The sequence below is a fragment of the Rattus norvegicus genome, chromosome 12 (genome assembly GCF_021556685.1).
Source record: "Rattus norvegicus strain SHRSP/BbbUtx chromosome 12, alternate assembly SHRSP_T2T, whole genome shotgun sequence".
Lineage (NCBI taxonomy): Eukaryota > Metazoa > Chordata > Mammalia > Rodentia > Muridae > Rattus > Rattus norvegicus.
This window is the reverse complement of record NC_141545.1, coordinates 46,221,747-46,241,428: the sequence shown is the minus strand read 5'-3', so window position 1 is coordinate 46,241,428 and position 19,682 is coordinate 46,221,747. Positions and strand designations below refer to the sequence as shown.

Genomic DNA, 19,682 nt, shown 5'->3' with positions numbered 1-19,682 from the left:
GTTGTGTGCACATGCAGGCTGTCTCAACCCTGTACGAACATTGGCCAGAGGTTAACAGAGGAGACTGAGGGCCCATTTCTTCCCTTCTCTTCCTCAAAGTTCAGGAAGTTGTAGAGGAAAATGTTGGAGGAGGGGCTTTGAAAATAGTGAGAGAGCCAGGTGTGGTGGCACATGCTTTAAAACCCAGTTCTTGGGAGGCAGAGGCAGGTGGATCTCTGTGAGTTCAAGGCCAGCCTGGTCTATAGAGTAAGCTCTAGGACTTCCAGGGCTACATAGGAAGGCCCTAAACACCAAACCAAAGAAACAAATGAGATGGCTCTGCAGGAATGACCCCTGAACGTGACATCTGCTCCTCTTACTCCTGAGGGCACCCTCTATGCTGGTTGGTTTCCTGTCAGCTTGACACAGGGTACAGTCATTAGAGAGGAGGGAGCCTCAGGTGAGAAAACGCCTGCATAGGATCAGGCTGTATGCAAGTCTGTAGGGTATTTTCTTAATTAGTGATCAATGGGGCCATCTCTGGACTGATGGTCCTGGGTTCTATAAGAGAGCAGGGGGTTGGGGATTTAGCTCAGTGGTAGAGCACTTGCCTAGCAAGCGCAAGGCCCTGGGTTCGGTCCCCACCTCCAAAAAAAAAAAGAAAAGAAAAGAGAGAGAAAGAGAGAGAGAGAGAGAGAGAGCAGGCTGAGCAAGCCATGGGGAGCAAGCCAGTAAGCAGCACTCCTCCATGGCCTCTGCACCAGCTCCTGCCTCCAGGTTCCTGCCCTGCTTGAGTTCCTGTTCTCACTTCCTATGGGGATGAACAGTGATATGGAAGTGTGAGCTGAATACACCCTGTTCTCCCCAACTTGTTTTTGGTCATCCTGTTTCATTATAGCAGTAGTAACCCTTACTAAAGCAACCTCACTCCTTCCCCCACCCATATAAACCCTTTCAACCCAGAAAGTTCATACAAAGTATATAACACACACACACACACACACACACACACACACACACACACACACACAGCTTTATTCTTTCAGGATTTCATACAGCTCTATAATCTATTTTGATTATATTTAACTTTACTTCTTCCATTCCCTCTTCTCATATCTTGCTCCCTAAACATGTCTTCCTCCCAATTTTATGCCTTTTTCCACCCTTTAAACCTTCTGAGTCCAACTAACCCTGCCCACCAGTGCGTGGTTGTAGAGGCAGGAACTGCTCATGGGCAACATCCCCGAAAGTTCCTTTTTGAAACTTCTAAAGATTTTATTTTTATTTTATGTAAGTGAGTGCTTTGCCTGCACGTATGTACGCGTGTGCCTGTGTCCATGGAGGTCACAGGAGGGTATCAGATGCCCGGGAACTGGGATAACAAATGGTTGTAAGTTGCCACGTGGATGCTGGGGACTGAACCTGGGTCCTCTGCCAGAGCAGCTGTTGCTCCTAACCTCAGCCACCTCTCCAGACCCGCTTATAAAACACTCAAAAGGAAAAGCTCTAGACCTAGATTCCCTTCCAAATCTGAGAGGCGAGGCAGGTCGTGGAAAATTGAAACATTTCACGCATTTATTACTGTGAAGATTGGACAATAGTTTTGGGGGAAGTTCTGAGATTTAAAGATGACTTCAGTACATAGTCTAACAAACCTTTTAAGAAAAGCCATTTTCAGGGGTTGGGGATTTAGCTCAGTGGTAGAGCGCTTGCCTAGCAAGCACAAGGCCCTGGGTTCGGTCCCCAGCTCCGGGAAAAAAAGGGGGAAAAAAAAAAAGAAAAGCCATTTTCTTCCCGAAGGGGTCACGTGATAGATAGTAAGGCCTGCTTTCCTCTGCTTTAGTCTTCCCATTTTGTTTATTTAAGGAGCATTGAGTGAAAATAGCCAATTCAGGATATCATAGTCTGGCGAATGTGTCCCTGAGCTGGCAATGACAGGCTGTCTTCAGTCTGTGCAGATTAATTAATTGTCTTCCTAATGCTAAATTCTAATTAAGTCCTTAGTTTTGATTTGCAACTTCTCATTTTCTTGTGTTGCTCAGGTGATTTGAAATTCTAATTGTGGATTTATTTATTTATTTTATTTTTTGCAAAATTAACACATAAAAGGGCATCTTCGAAAACACTTCCCAGTGCGTAATTCCAAAATGGTGGGGAGGTGATTTGGCACATCAGAAAGTCACAGAGCTTAGCTCCACACAGGCTTCTTTCCGAACGACCCATCTGCTTCAACACCAGGGAGGCCTGCCGCGGTTAAAGCTCGCTGTTCTCAGATGTAGAGAACTCCGCTGGATCGGCTTGGTAAAACCAAGGTCACGCCCGGCAGGTCTTCGGAACCAATGAGTAGCGTCAGAATGGAAACCAAGGCAGCATCAGACGCAAGAAAAGAGCACCATTGTTTCCCGTCTCCCCCCACACTCCTAAATTACCACACCAGGCCAGAGTGCTCGTGGGGCGGAAGAGACAGGCACGTCTTTCATCATCGGGTACCACAACTGACTCCTGGGGCTGGAGCCGCACTGTAGCTAACAAGCTTTCTCTTCTGTGCGGAAGAAGCTTCATTAACTGAGCTGCCACTGCTCCTTGTGTAGGAAAAGGCTCTCTGTGGTTTATTTATATGATGATGAAGGTGCTAACAATGCCACGTGGTCACGTCAACGTTTCCCTACTTTCCATTGGTCACAAGTGAGGAAAGCTCCTTGCACTGAGCGCTCTGCCTCAGAGTGTCAGTATGTCAGGCTCTCCGTCGCTCTGGCAAAATACCTGAAGAGAGCACCCTAAGTGAGCACGGGTTTCTTTTGGTTCCTGCTTTTGGAGCCTCAGTCCTCGGCCATTCAGCTCCGTTGTTTCCGGCTTGATGGGGAGGCAATCACATCCTTGCAAGGGATTGGAAAAAAGTTGGTTCCAACCTGGAAGCTTCTATTGTGATCCTAGAGGAGAAAAGTGTCCAGTCATCTTACCCAGCAGCTGTGAACCCCAACATGTACAACAGTGAGTGTCCTGGCAAACAGGCCTAAGAGAACCACAAGGGTCCTTATCACTGAAAGAGAGGGGCGGTTGAGCCAGGCAGAGAGAGGGATCACAGACGTAGAGTTCAGAACGATGGATCAAGTCTTTGAAGACAGGCTGTTATTTTGTAGCCCAGGCTGGCCTGGAATTCTTAAACCGTCTTGGCTCCTGAGCACCAAATTTATACATGCCTGAGCCACCACACTAGAGTGAAAGGTTGTAATAGTTTACTCCATTTTAAATCTTTTATTAAAAGGAAAGGCGGGGGAGGGGGAAGCCATTACCTCTCTGCCTTTTGTCTAAAATCAAGTAGGGAAAAGAAAAGCCTACTGTGAAGGTTTGTATTTGCTCGGCCCAGGGAGTGGCACTATTAGAAGGTGTGGCTTTGTTGGAGTGGGTGTGGCCTTGTTGGGGGAGGCATGTCACTGTGAGATTTAAGACCCTCCTCCTAGCTGCCTGGAAGTCAGTCTTCTCTAGCAGCCTTTAGATGAAGATGTAGAACTCTCAGCTCCTCCTGCACCATGCCTGCCTAGATGCTGCCATGTTCCCACCTTGTTGACAATGAACTGAACCTCTGAACCTGTAAACCAACTCCAATTAAATGTTCTTATAAGAGTTGCTTTGGTCATGGTGTCTGTTCCGTTCACAGCAGTAAACCTCTAAGGCATCCACATTCCCCATTGTCCTGATCTCAAAATACAATGCGTTTGACATTTGAGAGAAAGCCTAGCCTGCCGCCCATTCCACCGGTGCAGCTGAGCACAAAAGATGGAGTTCTTTGATGCATCTCCCTGGATGGCTTTTCCCTCCCCTTTCTTCAAAGAGAACGAAAGCCCCAAACTTGTAGGCCATTGAAGAGCCTGTGTTCAGGCAGGCGGTGGTGGTGCACACCTTTAACCCCAGCACTTAGGAGGCAGAGGCAGGCCAATCTCTGCAAGTTTGAGGTTAGCCTGGTCTACAGAGTGAGTTCCAGAGAAGCCAGGACTCTGCAGAGAAACCCTGTCTCCAAAGAGCCTGTGCTCAGCTGGGAGATGCTCTGGAGGTAACGTGCTCGCTGTGCAAGCGTGCAAGCGTGCAAGCGTGCAAGCGTGAGGGCTGGAACCAGGTGTGGTGGTGTGAGCCTTTGCAGTCCTGGCACTGTGGAAGCAGGGACAGGAGGATTCCTGGGTGTCGCAGGGCAGCCAGGTTGGAGAATCCATGACCTCCAGGTTCAGTGAGTAGACCCTGTCTCAAAAATACATTGTAGAGTGATAAAGGAAGACCCTTGATGTTAGTTTGTGACTTCTGCCTGTGGGGGCATCACTCCCACATGTGCACTCCCCCAACACACCTGTTCCAGACTGTGGCCATGGTAAGGTGCTTTCTGGTGCTCAGCCCATGGCCGAGGTCAGCTGTGCCCTGGCAGCCCTCTCCTGAGAGGGCATCTGTGTGTATGCATGTGTGTTTATGCATGTTCTCATGTGAATGTGTACATATGTGCATGTGGCTTTCTCTGTCTCTGTCTCTGTCTGTCTCTGTCTCTGTCTCTCTCTCTGCGTGCGTGTGCGTGTGTGTGTGTGTGTGTGTGTGTGTGTGTGTGTGTGTGTTTGAAGGCTAGAAATCAATGTTGCTGCTTTCTTCTCAGTCACTCTCCGCTGGACCTGAAGCTCACTGATTACACTACACTAGCTGGTGAGTGATTCCCCCTTGACCACCAGGCTCCCACTGCTGGGACAATCTCCACCTGGCGCCTACTTCCACAACAAACCTATTCAGACTGGTGCTAGGTCCTGGCCTATTAGTTAACTGGGCTCAGCCTTAGGTCAGGTTTCTCTAATATGGAGTCTGAACCCAAGATCTGATCTCTCACTTGTAGAAGACATAGGCATTAAATGAAAATCGCAGTGCCAGGAGTTGGCTCTGGTGTCCCCGAGAACCCCCTGCATTCCAACCATACATAGTGTGGCCATTGCTCTTGGTTGCCCACCAAAACTAGATGGAAGGAGTCTATTTCTGACGTCATCATACACGTTGGGGGCAGGACACACAGACATGGAGCTGGACCTGAATTGGAAGCTTCCTCTCTGCCGGCTAGCTTTTATAGGGTTAATACATGCGGTGCAGGTCTGTCAGGAAGAGAAGCCATCAACAGGGCAAATCCTCCACAGTGCTGGTATAATAGTGATGTAGGTAGTAGGTAGACAACTGCTTTCTGACTGACCTTAAGGCCTGCTCCTCATGAGGGAATTCATACCCGATACTCTGACCCTGTTCCAAAGCCCGTGGCTGGGAAGGTAATAACCCCCAGGACAGAATCCATCACTTTTGTTTTGCCAACTGAACATGCGGTAAAAACTGACTTCTAAATCTTGATGTTTACAGAGAGAGTGATGCCACCTTGGTCAGAGAAACGTTAATTTGCAGTGGGCAGCAGGTCATGCGTGCAGAGACTCACTGTTGGTCAATATCCTGAGAGCAAGTCACTGTCGAGTCCTCAGCCCCAAATGTGACATCTGCGTTCCTTCCAAGGCTGAGGGAACATCAGTTAAAGAGGGGTTAGGAAGAACATAAGAGTCAGGAGATAGAAAGGGATTCAGGATATAATAATACAGCCTTTGTGGGCCGGAGCCCATAGCAGCTATGGTTACCTCCTCAAGACCTGTAAAAGACTGGATCCCCTCCTCAACCTGAGACGCTATTGACAGCTAACTGTTGCTGGGGAACAAAGATATTTTCTAAAACAATGTAGCAACTGGTAAATTGCCCTCACTCCAGTAAATCCCCCTACTGCCTTGCTCAAGCAAACAGCCCTAATCAAATTGAATAGGTCAGACACCTAAAGATATGGGAGTAGGAGGGAAACCTATTGAGAGAAGAAAGGGTTTAGTGAGAGGGAAATTAATTAAGATAAGACATTCATGGATGGGTGACTTTGATCAAATATATGCATGTCTAAAAGAGTCAAGGAATGAATAAACCAAAACAAAACAAAACCTTTGGGCTCCTGGAGAGGTGGCCTGGCAGTTAAGAGCACCGGCTGCTCTTCCAAAGAACCCAAGTCCAATGTCCGGCACCCACCTGGCAGCTCACCACGCTCTGTAATCGGTTCTAGGGGATCTCACGCCCTCTTGTGGTGTCCCTGAGCACTGCACAGTGCACGTGGTGCAAATGGACAGAAAGGTGGGAGGGGCTTGTGCTGCTGATAAGACCTGATAGGAACTTTGAAGGAGGTCTCTTCACTGTGTGTCTTTGGGGGCTTGGAGGGGGCTCTTCCGTCTTGAGTGCTGTAGCTGAAAACACACGGCAAACCAGCATAAATCACTGGGCCAGAGGACCCACTCTCACGAGCCCAGATGATCCCCGTGTGGACACCGTGATAGACTTGCGGGAGAAATGAAGACATAGAAACAAAAGGCCCCAACAGGAGAATTCTAGAAAAACAGTTTTCCTCGATGTCAGAGAAACCCACAATATTAAAGAGAGGAACATTTTGTTGGCTTTTTTTTTTTTTTTTTTTTTGGTTCTTTTTTTCGGAGCTGGGGACCGAACCCAGGGCCTTGCGCTTCCTAGGTAAGCGCTCTACCACTGAGCTAAATCCCCAGCCCCATTTTGTTGGCGCTTATCAAAGCTATTTTTAAAGTCATTTATATTTGGGGGTTCATGCAACTGTGAGATATTTGGTGATATCTCCCGGGCTACTCTTCCGAGCTTCTCTTCCATCTCAAAAATCGAAGATGAAAAAGTTAAGAGAGACAGAAGGAGACAGCCTGGGAAGACAGGGAAGGCATCTAGGAAGTGAAGAGAGGCCGGAGATTTATCTCAGTCAGAAGTGTTTGTTTAGCGTTTCTAGAGGCCCCAGTACTGCATAAACTACCCAGGGTGGCACATGCCTGTCATCCCAGCCCTTCAGAAGTGGAGGCAGGAGGATCAGCAGTTCAAGGTCACTCTTGGCTGCACAGCTTGTTTTAGGAGTCAGTGTTGGTTGTGTGTATCTCCAGGCAGATGGCCCCTCTGCCTCCTCATCTCCCATTCTCCAATCGGCGAGCCCGAGACACTTTGGAAAACCTTGAGAGCAGCTCACCGCCAATCAAGCAGGGTACAGAGTGTTGCTTTTCTGGTGTCCCGGAATTTCCGCTAAACCTCAAAGCTGATGGGAGAGGGTGAGATCCCTCCTCTTGGGAAGAGGTGGCCAGACTCTCTCGACCATCTGTAAGGATCAACCTCCAGCCTACACTTGATAAGGTCAAGATCTTATCTAGAAGTTTCTCCGACAGGCCTATCCTGTTCCCCTGGAGCCAGGGGACTATCTCAAAGCATGCTTGGTTTTGAGCCATTGTGAAAAGGCTCGCCCAAGAGGACAGCCTTCTCCCAGAGGACTCTGGGAGCTGTTGAGGTGCTTCCAAGGGCAAGAATGGAAACAGGCATGTGAGAGGTCATCACTGTGCCTTAGTCCTGATGGGTGCCCAGATCTCTAGGTCTCTAAAGATTCATTGTGTGCCTTTTGGATCAGTAGTTGGGCGGCTGGATACACAATGAGGCATTCTGGGTCTGTCAGTTCTCAGTGAGGATGGTCCTGCAGGTGGTGGGGTTGCGTGGGGGGAAGGGGAGATCCACCCTCCCCTAGAGCTCACTGCAAACTCCTGAACCGTCTTGGGGTTACACCTCAGCAGTGGGAGGGTAAAGGGGGCAGGGTCATAAGTTCCAAGTTATCATCTGCTATATAGCAAGTTCAAGGTTATCGGTTACTAGAGACCCTGGGGAGGGAGGGAGAGAGAGGGGGACAGGGAGGGAGGGAGACAGGGGAGAGGGAGAGAGAGAGGGAAGGAGAAGGAGGGAGGGAGGAAGAGGGAGGAAAGGAAGGAATGAGAGAGGGTAGGAGGGAGAGAGAGGGACAGGGAGGGAAGGGAGGAAAGAGAGGGAGAGTAAGGGAGAGGGAGGAAGGGAGAGGGAGGGAGAAAGGGAAGGAGAGAGGAAGGGAAGGAGAGAGGGGAGAAGGAGGGAGACAGGGGGAAAGGGAAGGAGAAAGGGGAGAGGGAGGGGGAGGGAGGGGAAGAGGATAGAGGGAGGGAGAGAGGGAGAGAGGCACAGATGGAGAGGGAGGGAGGGAAAGAAGGAGGGAGAGAGGAAGGGAGGGAGGAAGAGAGAAGAAGGGAGAGAGACACATACAGAGAGAGACAGATCGAGATCTTTGCTGAATCTACTTCCTTCCCTCTGGTTGTTAGAACTGGCTGAGCAGACCAAGGTATGGTTAGAAAGGGTCCAGGAGGACTAGAGAGACATCGTGGGCTGTGGGGTCAGGGATGATCCCTAAAGCAACCATAAGGGACACCTGTGAACACACGACATCAGCCCCTCAGCCTGGACATCACAATGCACATGGGACCGTGTGCCTGAAAGCAGGTGTCTGTCTTGTCTGCCATGTTGCTGTTAGATTCCTCTCAGCTGTCTGCTTCACATTAAAAGCCCCATGTGCTGTGTCTAGTGGCAGAGTCACATGGTATGTGATTGCCAGAAAGGTTCTGAAAGAGTTCTATTACTTTAGGGCCTATAATATGGCTCAGGGATAAAGGTGCTTGCTGCTGAGCCTGAGGACCTGAGTTCGATCCCCGGGACCCATATGGTGGCAGGAGAGGTTTGACTCCTACAAGATGTCAACTCTGTCTTATACATGCACACACACACACACACACACACACACACACACACACACAGCCCATATGTGCACACATGTGCATACATACAATACATGTAATACAGAGTACTAAAAATGTAAAAGAGTATTTCTCCTATAGAAAGGTGTTGTCCAGAACGTGGACTGTTTCCAAACAGGACAAAGATGCACTTGCTGCTACCCTGCTAACCGATGACTCCTGGTCCTTTCCACCACCTCAGCTTCAGCAGAGGTATCTTCGATGACAACCAGAGAAGCCATTTTGGACCAGTAGCACACCTACCTCTCCCCATCACTACTGACTGCTGCTAAACTCTCTTAGAGATCTGTGGAAGACACCAGGACTAGGGTAGCCACATTTCAGGATCCTGAAGACAGAGGAATTACAAGGGGGCCGAGCTGATATGGGTGCGCTGAGGGGTGGTATGGGGCAGGGACAGCAGAAGAACCTTTGTTCATCTCCTCTGTCTGTGGAGACGGAACAAGAGACTTTGAGGAGGCTGATTGCCGAGGAAAAGATAGGAAATGAATCTGAGAATGGTATTTTCTACCTTGGGATAACTGGGGAATTTGAATGTACCACAGGGGCATGGGAAGGGCTGAGAAGCCGTATAGAAAGTTCCAGAAGAACAAGACAGTTTTCAAAAGTTTTGCCACGCTTTGGGGGTTAGGGAGTAAGGAAGATGGTGTTGCATTGAAACTGAAACCCACCCTTCATTCAGCTCAGCCAACTAATGGAGCTGTGATCACACCCCATTCCTCTTTTCAGAGCTGGACAGCATCCTTTTGAGAGTCTATCTGTGCCTCATACCATACAGTGTTTGGCATGCAACAAAAAGTCAGCAAGGCTCACCAAGAGATAAGACTAGATCACTGAAAACAAAGGGAAGATAACCGATAGAAAAAGCCTCGTAGGTGGATGGATGCCGTAGTCAGAGAAGCCTTGAAGGTAGCCGATATTAATTGCATTCAAGGGAAACACAGAAAAGTGGAGGGAGGGAGACAAACTCGACTGTGTAGACCTTATAGTGCTTAAAATTGGTTGCCTGGCTTCATTTCGGATAGAGCATATTGTGTGTGTGGGGATGGGGTGGGGGGGATTGAATCCAGGGCTGGTGCACACTAGGTAAAGTGCTATGCCACGGAACCACGCACACACAGACCAACAGGAATGGGGAATGGACAGGTTCAACTCTATGTGAATTTTAAAGCCTGTGGCTCAAAGTCTTAATCAATTTGCTCCAACTTGACTGCTGGGGTCTCTTCTGCTCACTCTACAGGTGGCTTTCCCTGGGAATGAAAAACTTCAGCCTGTGTTTGTTCTGAGTCTCAGTCTGCTCTTAGCAATGAGTGCCAGAGACACTCTCTCCCTCTCCCTCTCCCTCTCCCTCTCCCTCTCCCTCTCCCTCTCCCTCTCCCTCTCCCTCTCCCTCTCCCTCTCCCTCTCCCTCTCCCTCTCCCTCTCCCTCTCCCTCTCCCCCTCCCTTCCCCCTCCCTCTCTGTTTTTCTTCCTTTCCCCCTCCCTACTCCTCCTCTTCTGGGTTTTGAGACTGGGGCTTCTCTGTGTACCTCTGGCCATCCTGAAACTGTAGACCAGGCTGGCCTTGAACTCAGAAATCTGACCGCCTGTGCCTCCTGAGTCCTGGAATCAAAGGTGTGTGCCACCTTTGCCCACCCCCACCCCACTTCCAGGAGGGATTCTTACTATGTTGCCAGACTGACCTCAAACTTCTCTGCTCAAGCAATCCTCCTGCCTCAGCCTTCCATGCGGCTGGGACTTCAGGTACATGCCACATCAGGGTACTCATTATTGTAACACTGCTTGTGGACAGCTCCTTAGGGATATCGATCTGTCAATCAGCCATGGGATGCCTCCGTGAGACGGCATTTGACATCACTCAATATCAAGAGAAAAGTCAGAGAGGAGAATTAGGGTGATGTGTGCTCTGGGCAGAGTTCATACAGAGAACACAGATTTAATCGGGAGTTGGCATCGCTCCCTGGAACGAGCCAGACGGTAAATATTTTAGCTTCCACGAACCATGCCCTGCTTTTCATCGGGGCAAAAGTAGCCAGGCATCATTCGCAAGTGGGCGATAGTTGTTATGTTGCAGCCTCTGCAGCTACCCATGTGTTTCCTGATAGATGTCACCCTCTCAATAAAGCTCTCTGGGGGTAAGTCATCTCAGTTCCTGTCTATCTAAACTACCATATTTTTGAGACGGGGTGATCTTATGTGGCTCTGGCTAGCCTGGAACTCGCTATACCGATAGACCAGCAGCAGGCTGGACTCGAACTCCTAAAGATCCACCTGCCTCTGCCTCCCTAGTGCTAGGATTAAAGGCGTGAGCCATCCCATTCGGCTAAGAAGAAAGCCTGTGTCTTTTATTAATTTATAGAAATGGCTCAGTGAGTACGGACAGCTCAGTTCAATTCCTGGAGCCCAGGGTGGAAGGAGAGAATTGTCTTCACTAACTGGGCGCTAACTTCGCCCACACGCTGTGCTGCACGTGAATCCCCCACCCCATTAATTAATAAAAAGCGTATCTATATCAGAGGCACTCGGTACAACTTTATTAACTACATAGTGAAATTTTAAAATTTCATATATGATTCCCCTTTCTTGTCACAAAGTATCCTCCCCAATCCTCAACTTCTTTAAAATGTACTGGCCGTTCTTTACTCTGGTACCGTAGGTGACTGACAAAGGTCAGGGTCGGTAGTTGAAGTTAGATTCCACAAGCCCTTGTGGGAGCAAGGCAAAGCCTCTGTCATCCTGCGAATGGACCTCAGCTAGATCAGGCCCAAGTAGTTGTCGTCCCCACCCGTCCCAATTCTGGGAAAGCCATCAAGGTTGGTTTCCCGCACCCTCCAGCCCACCAAAGCCACAAGAAGCCACCCGCAAAGCCAGGAACGGTGCACAGAGTACAGCGAGGCGAGCGCGCACCTGCTCCCGGGTCCCCGCGCACCTGCTGAGTCGCGCTCGGGCCTCGTCTCGCGAGATCCGGGCTGGCGTAGTGGCCCCCACCCCCACCCAGGCCACCGAGTACCTCTCCCCGCCCCCGGGCCGGGCCTCCCCGCTACCTCCGGGACCAGACCGGCCCCCCTCCCAGCCCCCACAGCATCGTAGCGGCTGCGCTCCGCACGCAAGCCCCTCAGCCCCAAGGGACCCCCGCCTCCCCGGCTGGAGGGTGGCCCGGCGGGCAGGTGCACGAGCCGCCTGCCGCCAGCGGGTCCCAGGCGCGCCCAGGGTGGGGGAGACCCGGGCACCGGCTGCGCGCACGGCGCCTCTCCGCGCTGCATCCCTCGCTCCGCTTCCCACCCCGCCCTGTGATTGACAGGCAAGATGTCGGTGTGGAGCGAGGCAGGAGCAATTGCAGCAGCCGTCCCCCCTGGAGCCCGGTGGCGGCAACAGCAGCAGCAGCAGCAGCAGCAGCAGCAGCAGCATTGTCGCGGGGAGCAGACCGCAGCCAGCCGCAGTGGGCACCGCAGCCGCGCCAGCCTTGCGCACAGCATCCCGAGAGCGCGCTGAGCGCGGGGACCCGCGGACCATGCCGTGTCACCGCGACCGGGAGGGGGGCAGGCGCGCTCCTTTTTGACATAAAAGCCAGCCGACCAAATAGATTTATATACATATAATTCCGCCCTTCACGGAGCCGGTGTGCGAAGCGTGAGCTCTATTTCCCTCTTCCTCCTCCTTCCACTTCTCCTCCTCCCCTTCCTCCTCCTCGCCCTCCTCCTCTTTCTCCTCCCCCTCTCTAAGTGTACAGACTGCACCCTACCACCTGGTTGGCTTCTGACAAACGGGCATCTCTCCCTTTTTAGGGACCAGGGACACAGAGAAAGAGAGAGGAGAGAGACAAGGGACATTCTAATGCAGACTGCCTGATACTCTACCCCCGCCCCAAATAATAATAAATTTTGGCTCTTGTCCCCTCCTCCAACCCCCACCCCCTCAAGCTTGTGTGAGATGTTGGGTTTCTTCAGGAGACACTGCTGAGAAGTCGCAGAGGTTGGGGAGGCGTAGGGGGGGTGGACTCCCTCTACCTCCACTCCTTCCCTCCCCCTTTTTTCTTTCTGGGAGGAGGTGGAGGAGGAGGAGGGGAAGGGGGGTTGCAGAGCAAGCTATGGATGAGGAGAACATGACGAAAAGCGAAGACCAGCAACCTCTGAGTTTGCAAAAAGCCTTGCAGCAGTGCGAGCTGGTTCAAAACATGATCGACCTGAGCATCTCCAATCTAGAAGGGCTTAGGACGAAGTGTGCAGCTTCCAACGACCTCACGCAGAAGGAGATCAGGACCCTGGAGGTAGGTGTTGCCTGCGGTGGGGGGTGGGGGCAAGCCTTCCATCCCTTCCCCTTTTCCAGTCTGTCCCCTTCCCTTTGGGGTTCTGTGTGCTGACGGAGGGCCCGGGGAGGGGAGAGGGTAACGCAGGTGGGCACGAATGATGCGCTATGATTTATCACCTGGCAAAGCCAGCGCCGATGTCTCTTCGCTTCCCAGTGTGGCTGCTGTCTGTGCTCGGCCGGGTGGTGGTGGGTAGCAGTAATAATTGGTGTGCCGTATTGTTGCCATGATTATTCTTTTCTTGTGGGAGGAGGGAGTTATTGTTATTGTTGTTATTATATATTCTCTCTCTCTCTCTCCTCTCTCTCTCTCTCTCTCTCTCTCTCTCTCTCTCTCTCTCTCTCTCTCTCTCTCTCTCTCTCTGGGATTTGTTTATATGCCACGGGGGCTTGAGCGCTGGGTGCTATGTTAAGGAGCTGCAGGAAACCCACGTGACCTTGTGTGTTCTGCAGGTGGTCAAAGGTGGTTTTGACTGGTTAGATGGGGCTGCCAGAATGGATTCAACCTTTTGCTCTGTGTCTCATCCCCCACCTCACCTCCCCCAACCTACGCTTAGAAAAAATCCCCAAGGAAGTACCTATTTCTAAAACAATCATTTGATGTAAAGGGGGGGGGTTCTCTTTGCAGGCCCAAAATGTGTAAAAAGAAACAATGTTACAGTTGCCTGGAGTGGTTCTTGCACTAGGTGGCGTGGGGAAAATGCTCTTGGGCTGTCTTGGTGAGACTTGGCGGATAGGGGTCCAGGAGAAGGAGTTACATTTGGCTCCTTGTAGCATCCTCTCTCTCTCTCAGACAGAACTTGAGGGGAGTCGGGAGCAGTTCACTGAGAGACTGTGATAGGGATGCTACAAAGTTACCACAAAGAAATGGAAGGAGCTATTTTCCTTCAAAGGCCATCTTTTTTGCCCCCAGAGGATGCTTTCAGGGTTTTGTGAACGGCCTGATGTACTGAAATCCTCCCGCACCTACCTCGTTCAAAATGTCAGACCGATTCAGCCCCTTCACCTTCCTTCCCTCGAAGGTCCAGCTGTCCACATTGCTTGATTTAATTTGGGAATTCCCACTAGCTGGCCTTTGCCAGAAAGTGGTGACTGTGGAGCTCAGAGCAAAGGAGGGTTCCCATTGGCATGGCCGTGCATCATGGAGCTGGATGGTTCAGTTGGCCTCTGGCTTGACTTGTGAGTTCCTGAGCCTGAAGTCTTTCTTCAGTCTTGGCTGACCAGGTCATCTGCATGAACACACCTCTTGGATGTATTCATTTGTCAGGCCTTTTTTTTCTCCTCGATGATTTTAAGTTTGGCCCTCCTGGTGTCTGTATGCAGGAGACTATGGTTTGGAAAGAGGAGTTTGTGTGCGTGGATATTTAAATACGGTGCTTACTGCCCTTGGATATATGTCTGTGCTCACCTGTCAAGTGGGAACATGAACCCCAGGGATGAAATAAGATAAATGTTAAAGTGGGATGTGCGTTGGGAGGCCTAGGCATTGCCTTTCTTAGGGGGTGGGGGAGAGAGAGAGAGAGAGAGAGAGAGAGAGAGAGAGAGAGAGAGGAGTAGGAGTGTTTGACTAGCGGTTGCTGCTGGAAGAAAAGGGTTGGCTAAGGTTTGCTGCTGGAAGTTTCGGGCTGTGGTTAGCCCAGCCCCTATCTCTGCTGCACAGGACCCAGAACAGACTCGGTTCAGAACTATACTTGGGAAAGTTTACACAGATAACCCCTGAGAGCCACCACTCCCACCATGTCTCTTCTACACCCTGTCACCAAAAACTAGGCTGACTTTTACAGACTAAGTTGCCCAGAGTTTCCTTCTGTTTCTTTCTGTGGTGTCCCATCCTCTGTTCACTGACTCCCTGGAGAGCAGTGATTGACACAGCCCGGGGCACTCTGTGGCTGGGGATGGAGCTCAGTGGTAGAGCACATTTGAAATGTGCACGAGGACCTGGGTTCAATTCCAGCACTGTGCAAATACACAAACAAGCAATGGGCAGCTGGTTCTAATTTATCTATGCAAGGTGTCTTTTTTTTTTAAAGATTTATTTATTTCATGTATGTGAGTACACTGTCGTTGTCCTCAGACACACCAGAAGAGGGCATCAAATCCCATCACAGATGGTTGTGAGCCACCATGTGGTTGCTGGGAGTTGAACTCACAACCTCTGGAAGAGCAGTCAGTGCTCTTAACCACTGAGCCATCTCTCCAGCCCATGCAAGGTGTCTTATATTTGAAATTAGGGGGAGCAAAATGGCTGGTGTGCTGGTCAGGAAGTTGGAATCATAGGTTTCTTAGCTAGGGTTACTATTGCTGCAATTGAGACACCATGACCAAAGCAAGTTGGTTGGGGGAGGAAAGGGTTAATTCGGCTCACACATTCGTATCACAGTTCATCATTGAAGGAGGTCAGGACAGGACCTCAAGCAGGGCAGGAACCTGGAGGCAGGAGCTGATGCAGAGGCCATGGAAGGGTGCTGCTTGCTGACTTGCTCCTCATGGCTTGCCCAGCCTGCTTTCTTCTTCTTCTTCTTCTTCTTCTTCTTCTTCTTCTTCTTCTTCTTCTTCTTCTTCTTCTTCTTCTTCTTCTTCTTCTTCTTTTTCTTCTTCTTCCTCTTCCTCCTCTTCCTCTTCTTTTTCTTCTTCTTCCTCTTCCTCTTCCTCCTCTTCTTCCTCTTCCTCTTCCTCCTCTTCCTCTTCTTCTTTTTCTTCTTCTTCCTCTTCCTCTTCCTCCTCTTCCTCCTCCTCCTCTTCTTCCTCTTCCTCTTCCTCCTCTTCCTCCTCTTCCTCCTCCTCCTCCTCCTCCTCCTCCTCTTCTTCTTCTTCTTCTTCTTCTTCTTCTTCTTCAGAATTGTTTATTCATTTTTATGTGTATGAATACACTGCCATTTTCTTCAGACACACTAGAAGAGGCTATTGGAACTCATTACAGACGGTTTTGAGCCACCATGTTGTTTGGAAATTGAACTCAGGACCTCTGGAAGAGCAGTCAATGTTTTTCACCGCTGATCCATCTCTCCAGCCCCTCAGTCTGCTTTCTTATAGAACCCAGGATTATCAGCCCGGGGATGGCTCCACCTACAATGGGTTGAGACCTCCCCGACTCCCTACCCTCATTGATCACTAATTAAGAAAATGCCTCAGGAAAAAAAATGCCTCCCAGCTGGATCTCATGTAGGCATCTGCTCAGTTGAGGTCCTTCCTCTCAGATAACTCTAGCTTGTGTCAGGTTGATAGAAGACTAGCCAGCACAACAGGAAGCACATCTTTTTCTAGATCTCATAGTCTGAGGGTACCACAGGACTCACCAACCATTTGATCCACAATGTCCAGTAACCCTTCTGGAGCATTCATACCAGTTTCGACTGCCTAGTTCCCTAGGACCAGGGCGTAGGAGAGGAGCCCTGGGGAAGGCATGGTCCAGCCAGACTTCATGTTTGCAGTCACCAAGTTTTCGACCCTAACAGCTATCAAATCTGATAAGCCTGAAGCCTCCTGGTGGTGCTGGCTAAAAGGTGGGTTCCCAGCTTCTGATGGCTACGTTCTAATTTAGCTGAACTTGGAGAGATAGTCCAGGATTCTGCATTTAGTAAGCAGATGGTGGGCTTCTGTGTGCAATGTTTCTTTGGTGGTGCTGGGAATTGAACCCGGGACCTCGTGAATGCTAGATAAGGGTTCTGTCATTGGCTACATCTGCAAGTCCCAGACCTTGTGGTTTCTGATTAGGGATACTGTAATGAATCGAAGTTCGGTGGGGCAGTGCACACCTGTAATCTTAGCCCTTGGTATGGTGGGATGGGGAGGAGGGAGCATCCAAGGCCAACTTGGGCCACATAGAGACGCTGTGCCTCAAATTAAAGAGGAAAAGAGGGATGGATTGTAGCTCAGTTGGGGAGGTCTTGCCTAAAATATCATGTTTAGCCCTCAACTCTGAAAACGACAAAAGCAAAACCTACCAGCAGCAACGACAAAAATAAAATGTCAACCATAGAACTCCAAATCCATTAGGACATAAATGTTGTGTCCCAGCTGTTTCTTTATGTTTTAAACTTATCTTGAATTTTATTGTCGTGCATGTGGATACATGTACACATTCTCCTTTGTGTCCAGGAATTGAACCCAGGTCACCAGGTTTTCAAGACAAGTGTTCTTACTCACGGAGTTGTCTTGCTAGGCAGTACGTATATTTAGATGGTTTATTCGGCTTGTGGCTCTGGTCCAGGGTTGATGGGCTGCATCAGATGACTGCCATCTTTTGAGCAGAATCCCAAGGTGGCTCAAGGCATCACAGGTTGAGAGACAAGTTCCCTGTTGTTTCTGCTGTTTAACGGTGATCACTCCCTGCTCACAAACACCAAAAACTTGGTCTTCACAAAGCCTGCTTCTTGGGTAGGGAGGGAAAGGCTGATGTCACAGCCAAATAACAGTGAAGGCCAAACATTCGATCCTTTGGGAGATGGCAAAGGAAGTTCTGATGGCTTTTCTGCAGTGGTCACAAGATGGCTTTCACAGCTCCAGCTGTCACATCTGCATCAAGAAAAGACTGTGGAGCCCTCCGTGAGTGTGGAGAGATGGTGGTTTGTATTTTTGGCTTTAGGAAACAAAGGCTTTCCATGGTAGCCCCTCCCCCACTTTTCTGCTATCATTCTTTGACTCACAGTAGAGTCAAACGTTCTAGCTGCAAGGGAGGCTGGACAGAGAGAAGCAGGAAAGACATCATTTTCCTTGCTTTTGATGAGATCTGTGCTGAAGCCTATTAATTCAAGGTTATGCTTTCACGGGAGAAGGTACCACTGGATGTTGGGTGGGCCACTAGCAACACCAGCCCTTCCTTCCTTTCTTTCTCTCTTTCTTTCTTTCTTTCTTTCTTTCTTTCTTTTCTTTTCTTTTCTTTTTTTTTTTTTTTTTTTTTGGTAGATATTTTGATGAAGAAGTCAGCGGGCTTTGTGGTTTGAGGCAAGTTGGCTTCCTATCTCTTCTACTTTATCTTGGATACAAATGTAAACATTTTAACCCAAACTCAGCTTTGTAAGACAATTCCTGCCTCAGTGGGTGGTTGTGAGGGATCGCCTAGGGTGACCCTTTTAAAGATACTAACTTGAACAAAGGTATCAGCAGGGACTAAGCAGACAATAGCCTCTGGCAGATGATACTAGTTCCTTTAGTTCCTTCGCTTTGCTGGGACTGATTACTGATAGAAACTACTTTAAAGAGGGAAAAGGGTCTGCGGCTGTTGTTTTGCTTTTATCTGTTTGATTTGTACTTTCGCCCCTTAAAAAACAAACAAATAGAATCCCATCACTCTCTCCCCTCCGCCTCCCCTTCTCCAGGCACTCACAGCTACCCTACTTAGATGCAAAGATTTATTTTGGCTTATGATTTCAAAGGGACACAAGTCAGGCATGATGGCACCGGTCTTTAATTCTAGCACTGGGGAGGTAGAGGCAGGCGGCTCTCTGGTAAGTTCCGTGATGGCCAGAGTTACAAAGCGAGGCCCTGTCTCAGCACAAACACAAGAGTCACAGCCCACCAGGATGAGAAATCCTGGAGACTGAAACACAAGGCAGCTGTTCACAGACGGTCCTTAGTCAGGAAGCAGAGAGCAGACATCAAACCTCAACACTTAACACCAAGCGACTCAGTTCTGTCAGCAAACCTTTTAAGACAGCAGTTCTCAACCTGTGGGTCTCCACCCCTTCCAGGGTCATACATCACACATTCTGCACCTCAGATATTTTTTCTTTTCTTTTTTCTATTTTTTTTGGAGCTGGGGACCGAACCCAGGGCCTTGCGCTTGCTAGGCAAGCCCTCTACCACTGAGCTAAATCCCCAACCCCTGCACCTCAGATATTTACATTACAATTCATAACAGTAGCAAAGTTACAGCCATGACGTGACAATGAAATAATTTCATGGTGGGTCAGCACAGCCTGAGGAACTGTATTAAAGGATCACAGAGTTAAGAAGGCTGAGAACCGCTGCTTTGAAGCTCCCACAACCTTCTAAAACAGTGTCACCAATTGGGGACCAACTGTTCACGAACATGAGCCCGTGGAGGGATACTTCACTTTCAAACCTTAACAGTGATGGTGGTTAGCCAAGGACAGTGTGGGTTAAAAGACATTGGGACAGCTGGGAGCAGAGGAGTTTGGGTAATATTTCTGAGGATGCTAGGTAGAATGGTTGTGGGGGATGTTAGCCCTGGCCTGGAAGCTCATGTTCAACAAATTTTCTGTTGGCAAAATAAATTCTGGGGTGATGGGTTTGGGAAACACTCGTTGCAGGACCTCCTAGAGCCTTTCCCCAGCCATCTGTGCACATGGAACCTGTCGTGTTTTCCTTTCTCAAGGATTACCCTGGAGGGGTATTGTTCCATAGAATCCACCCGGGGAAACTTGGTTAGGCAGTTAGGGAGGCCTGCTTGGCTGGGGAGGCAGGGATTTGGAGTGGAAAGAAGGACTAAAGGTGGAGTCTGTAGCAAAGGGGACCCTGTGGCTCTCTAGACTTCAGTGTTGCTTAGGGACTGGCGCAGAATGGAGTGTACCTGTCGGAGTGTCATAGGAAAGAGTCTAAGTCTCTGATCCCTGGGGTCTTACTTAGCACGGGACAGGGGGACGACATCCACTGACTGCTTAGATCTCTTTGTGGGAGGAGACAGATGCCTTCATAGGTTTTGGAGTCAATATGGCAAAAGAGTAATTGACAGCAAGT

At 49.7% G+C, this 19,682-nt stretch overlaps 1 protein-coding gene and 1 long non-coding RNA gene across 2 annotated transcripts in view; one reads left to right on the top strand and one right to left on the bottom strand.

Annotated features, from left to right (window-relative positions):
* Nucleotides 1-1,527: 1,527 nt before the first annotated feature.
* LOC134481300 (uncharacterized) lies at nt 1,528-11,637 on the bottom strand. The gene is made up of 4 exons (XR_015634862.1): nt 11,608-11,637; nt 10,361-10,535; nt 5,423-5,497; nt 1,528-2,909 (listed from the first exon to the last, which is right to left on the bottom strand). It is a non-coding gene; the product is annotated as an uncharacterized LOC134481300 (long non-coding RNA).
* A 682-nt stretch (nt 11,638-12,319) lies between these two features.
* Ksr2 (kinase suppressor of ras 2) overlaps nt 12,320-19,682 on the top strand; it is a 379,931-nt gene continuing 372,568 nt past the window's right edge. The window contains exon 1 of the mRNA NM_001447263.1: nt 12,320-12,945. Coding sequence (NP_001434192.1) covers nt 12,766-12,945 — 180 coding nt within the window. The 5' untranslated portion in view covers nt 12,320-12,765. The remainder of the gene's footprint in view (nt 12,946-19,682) is intronic.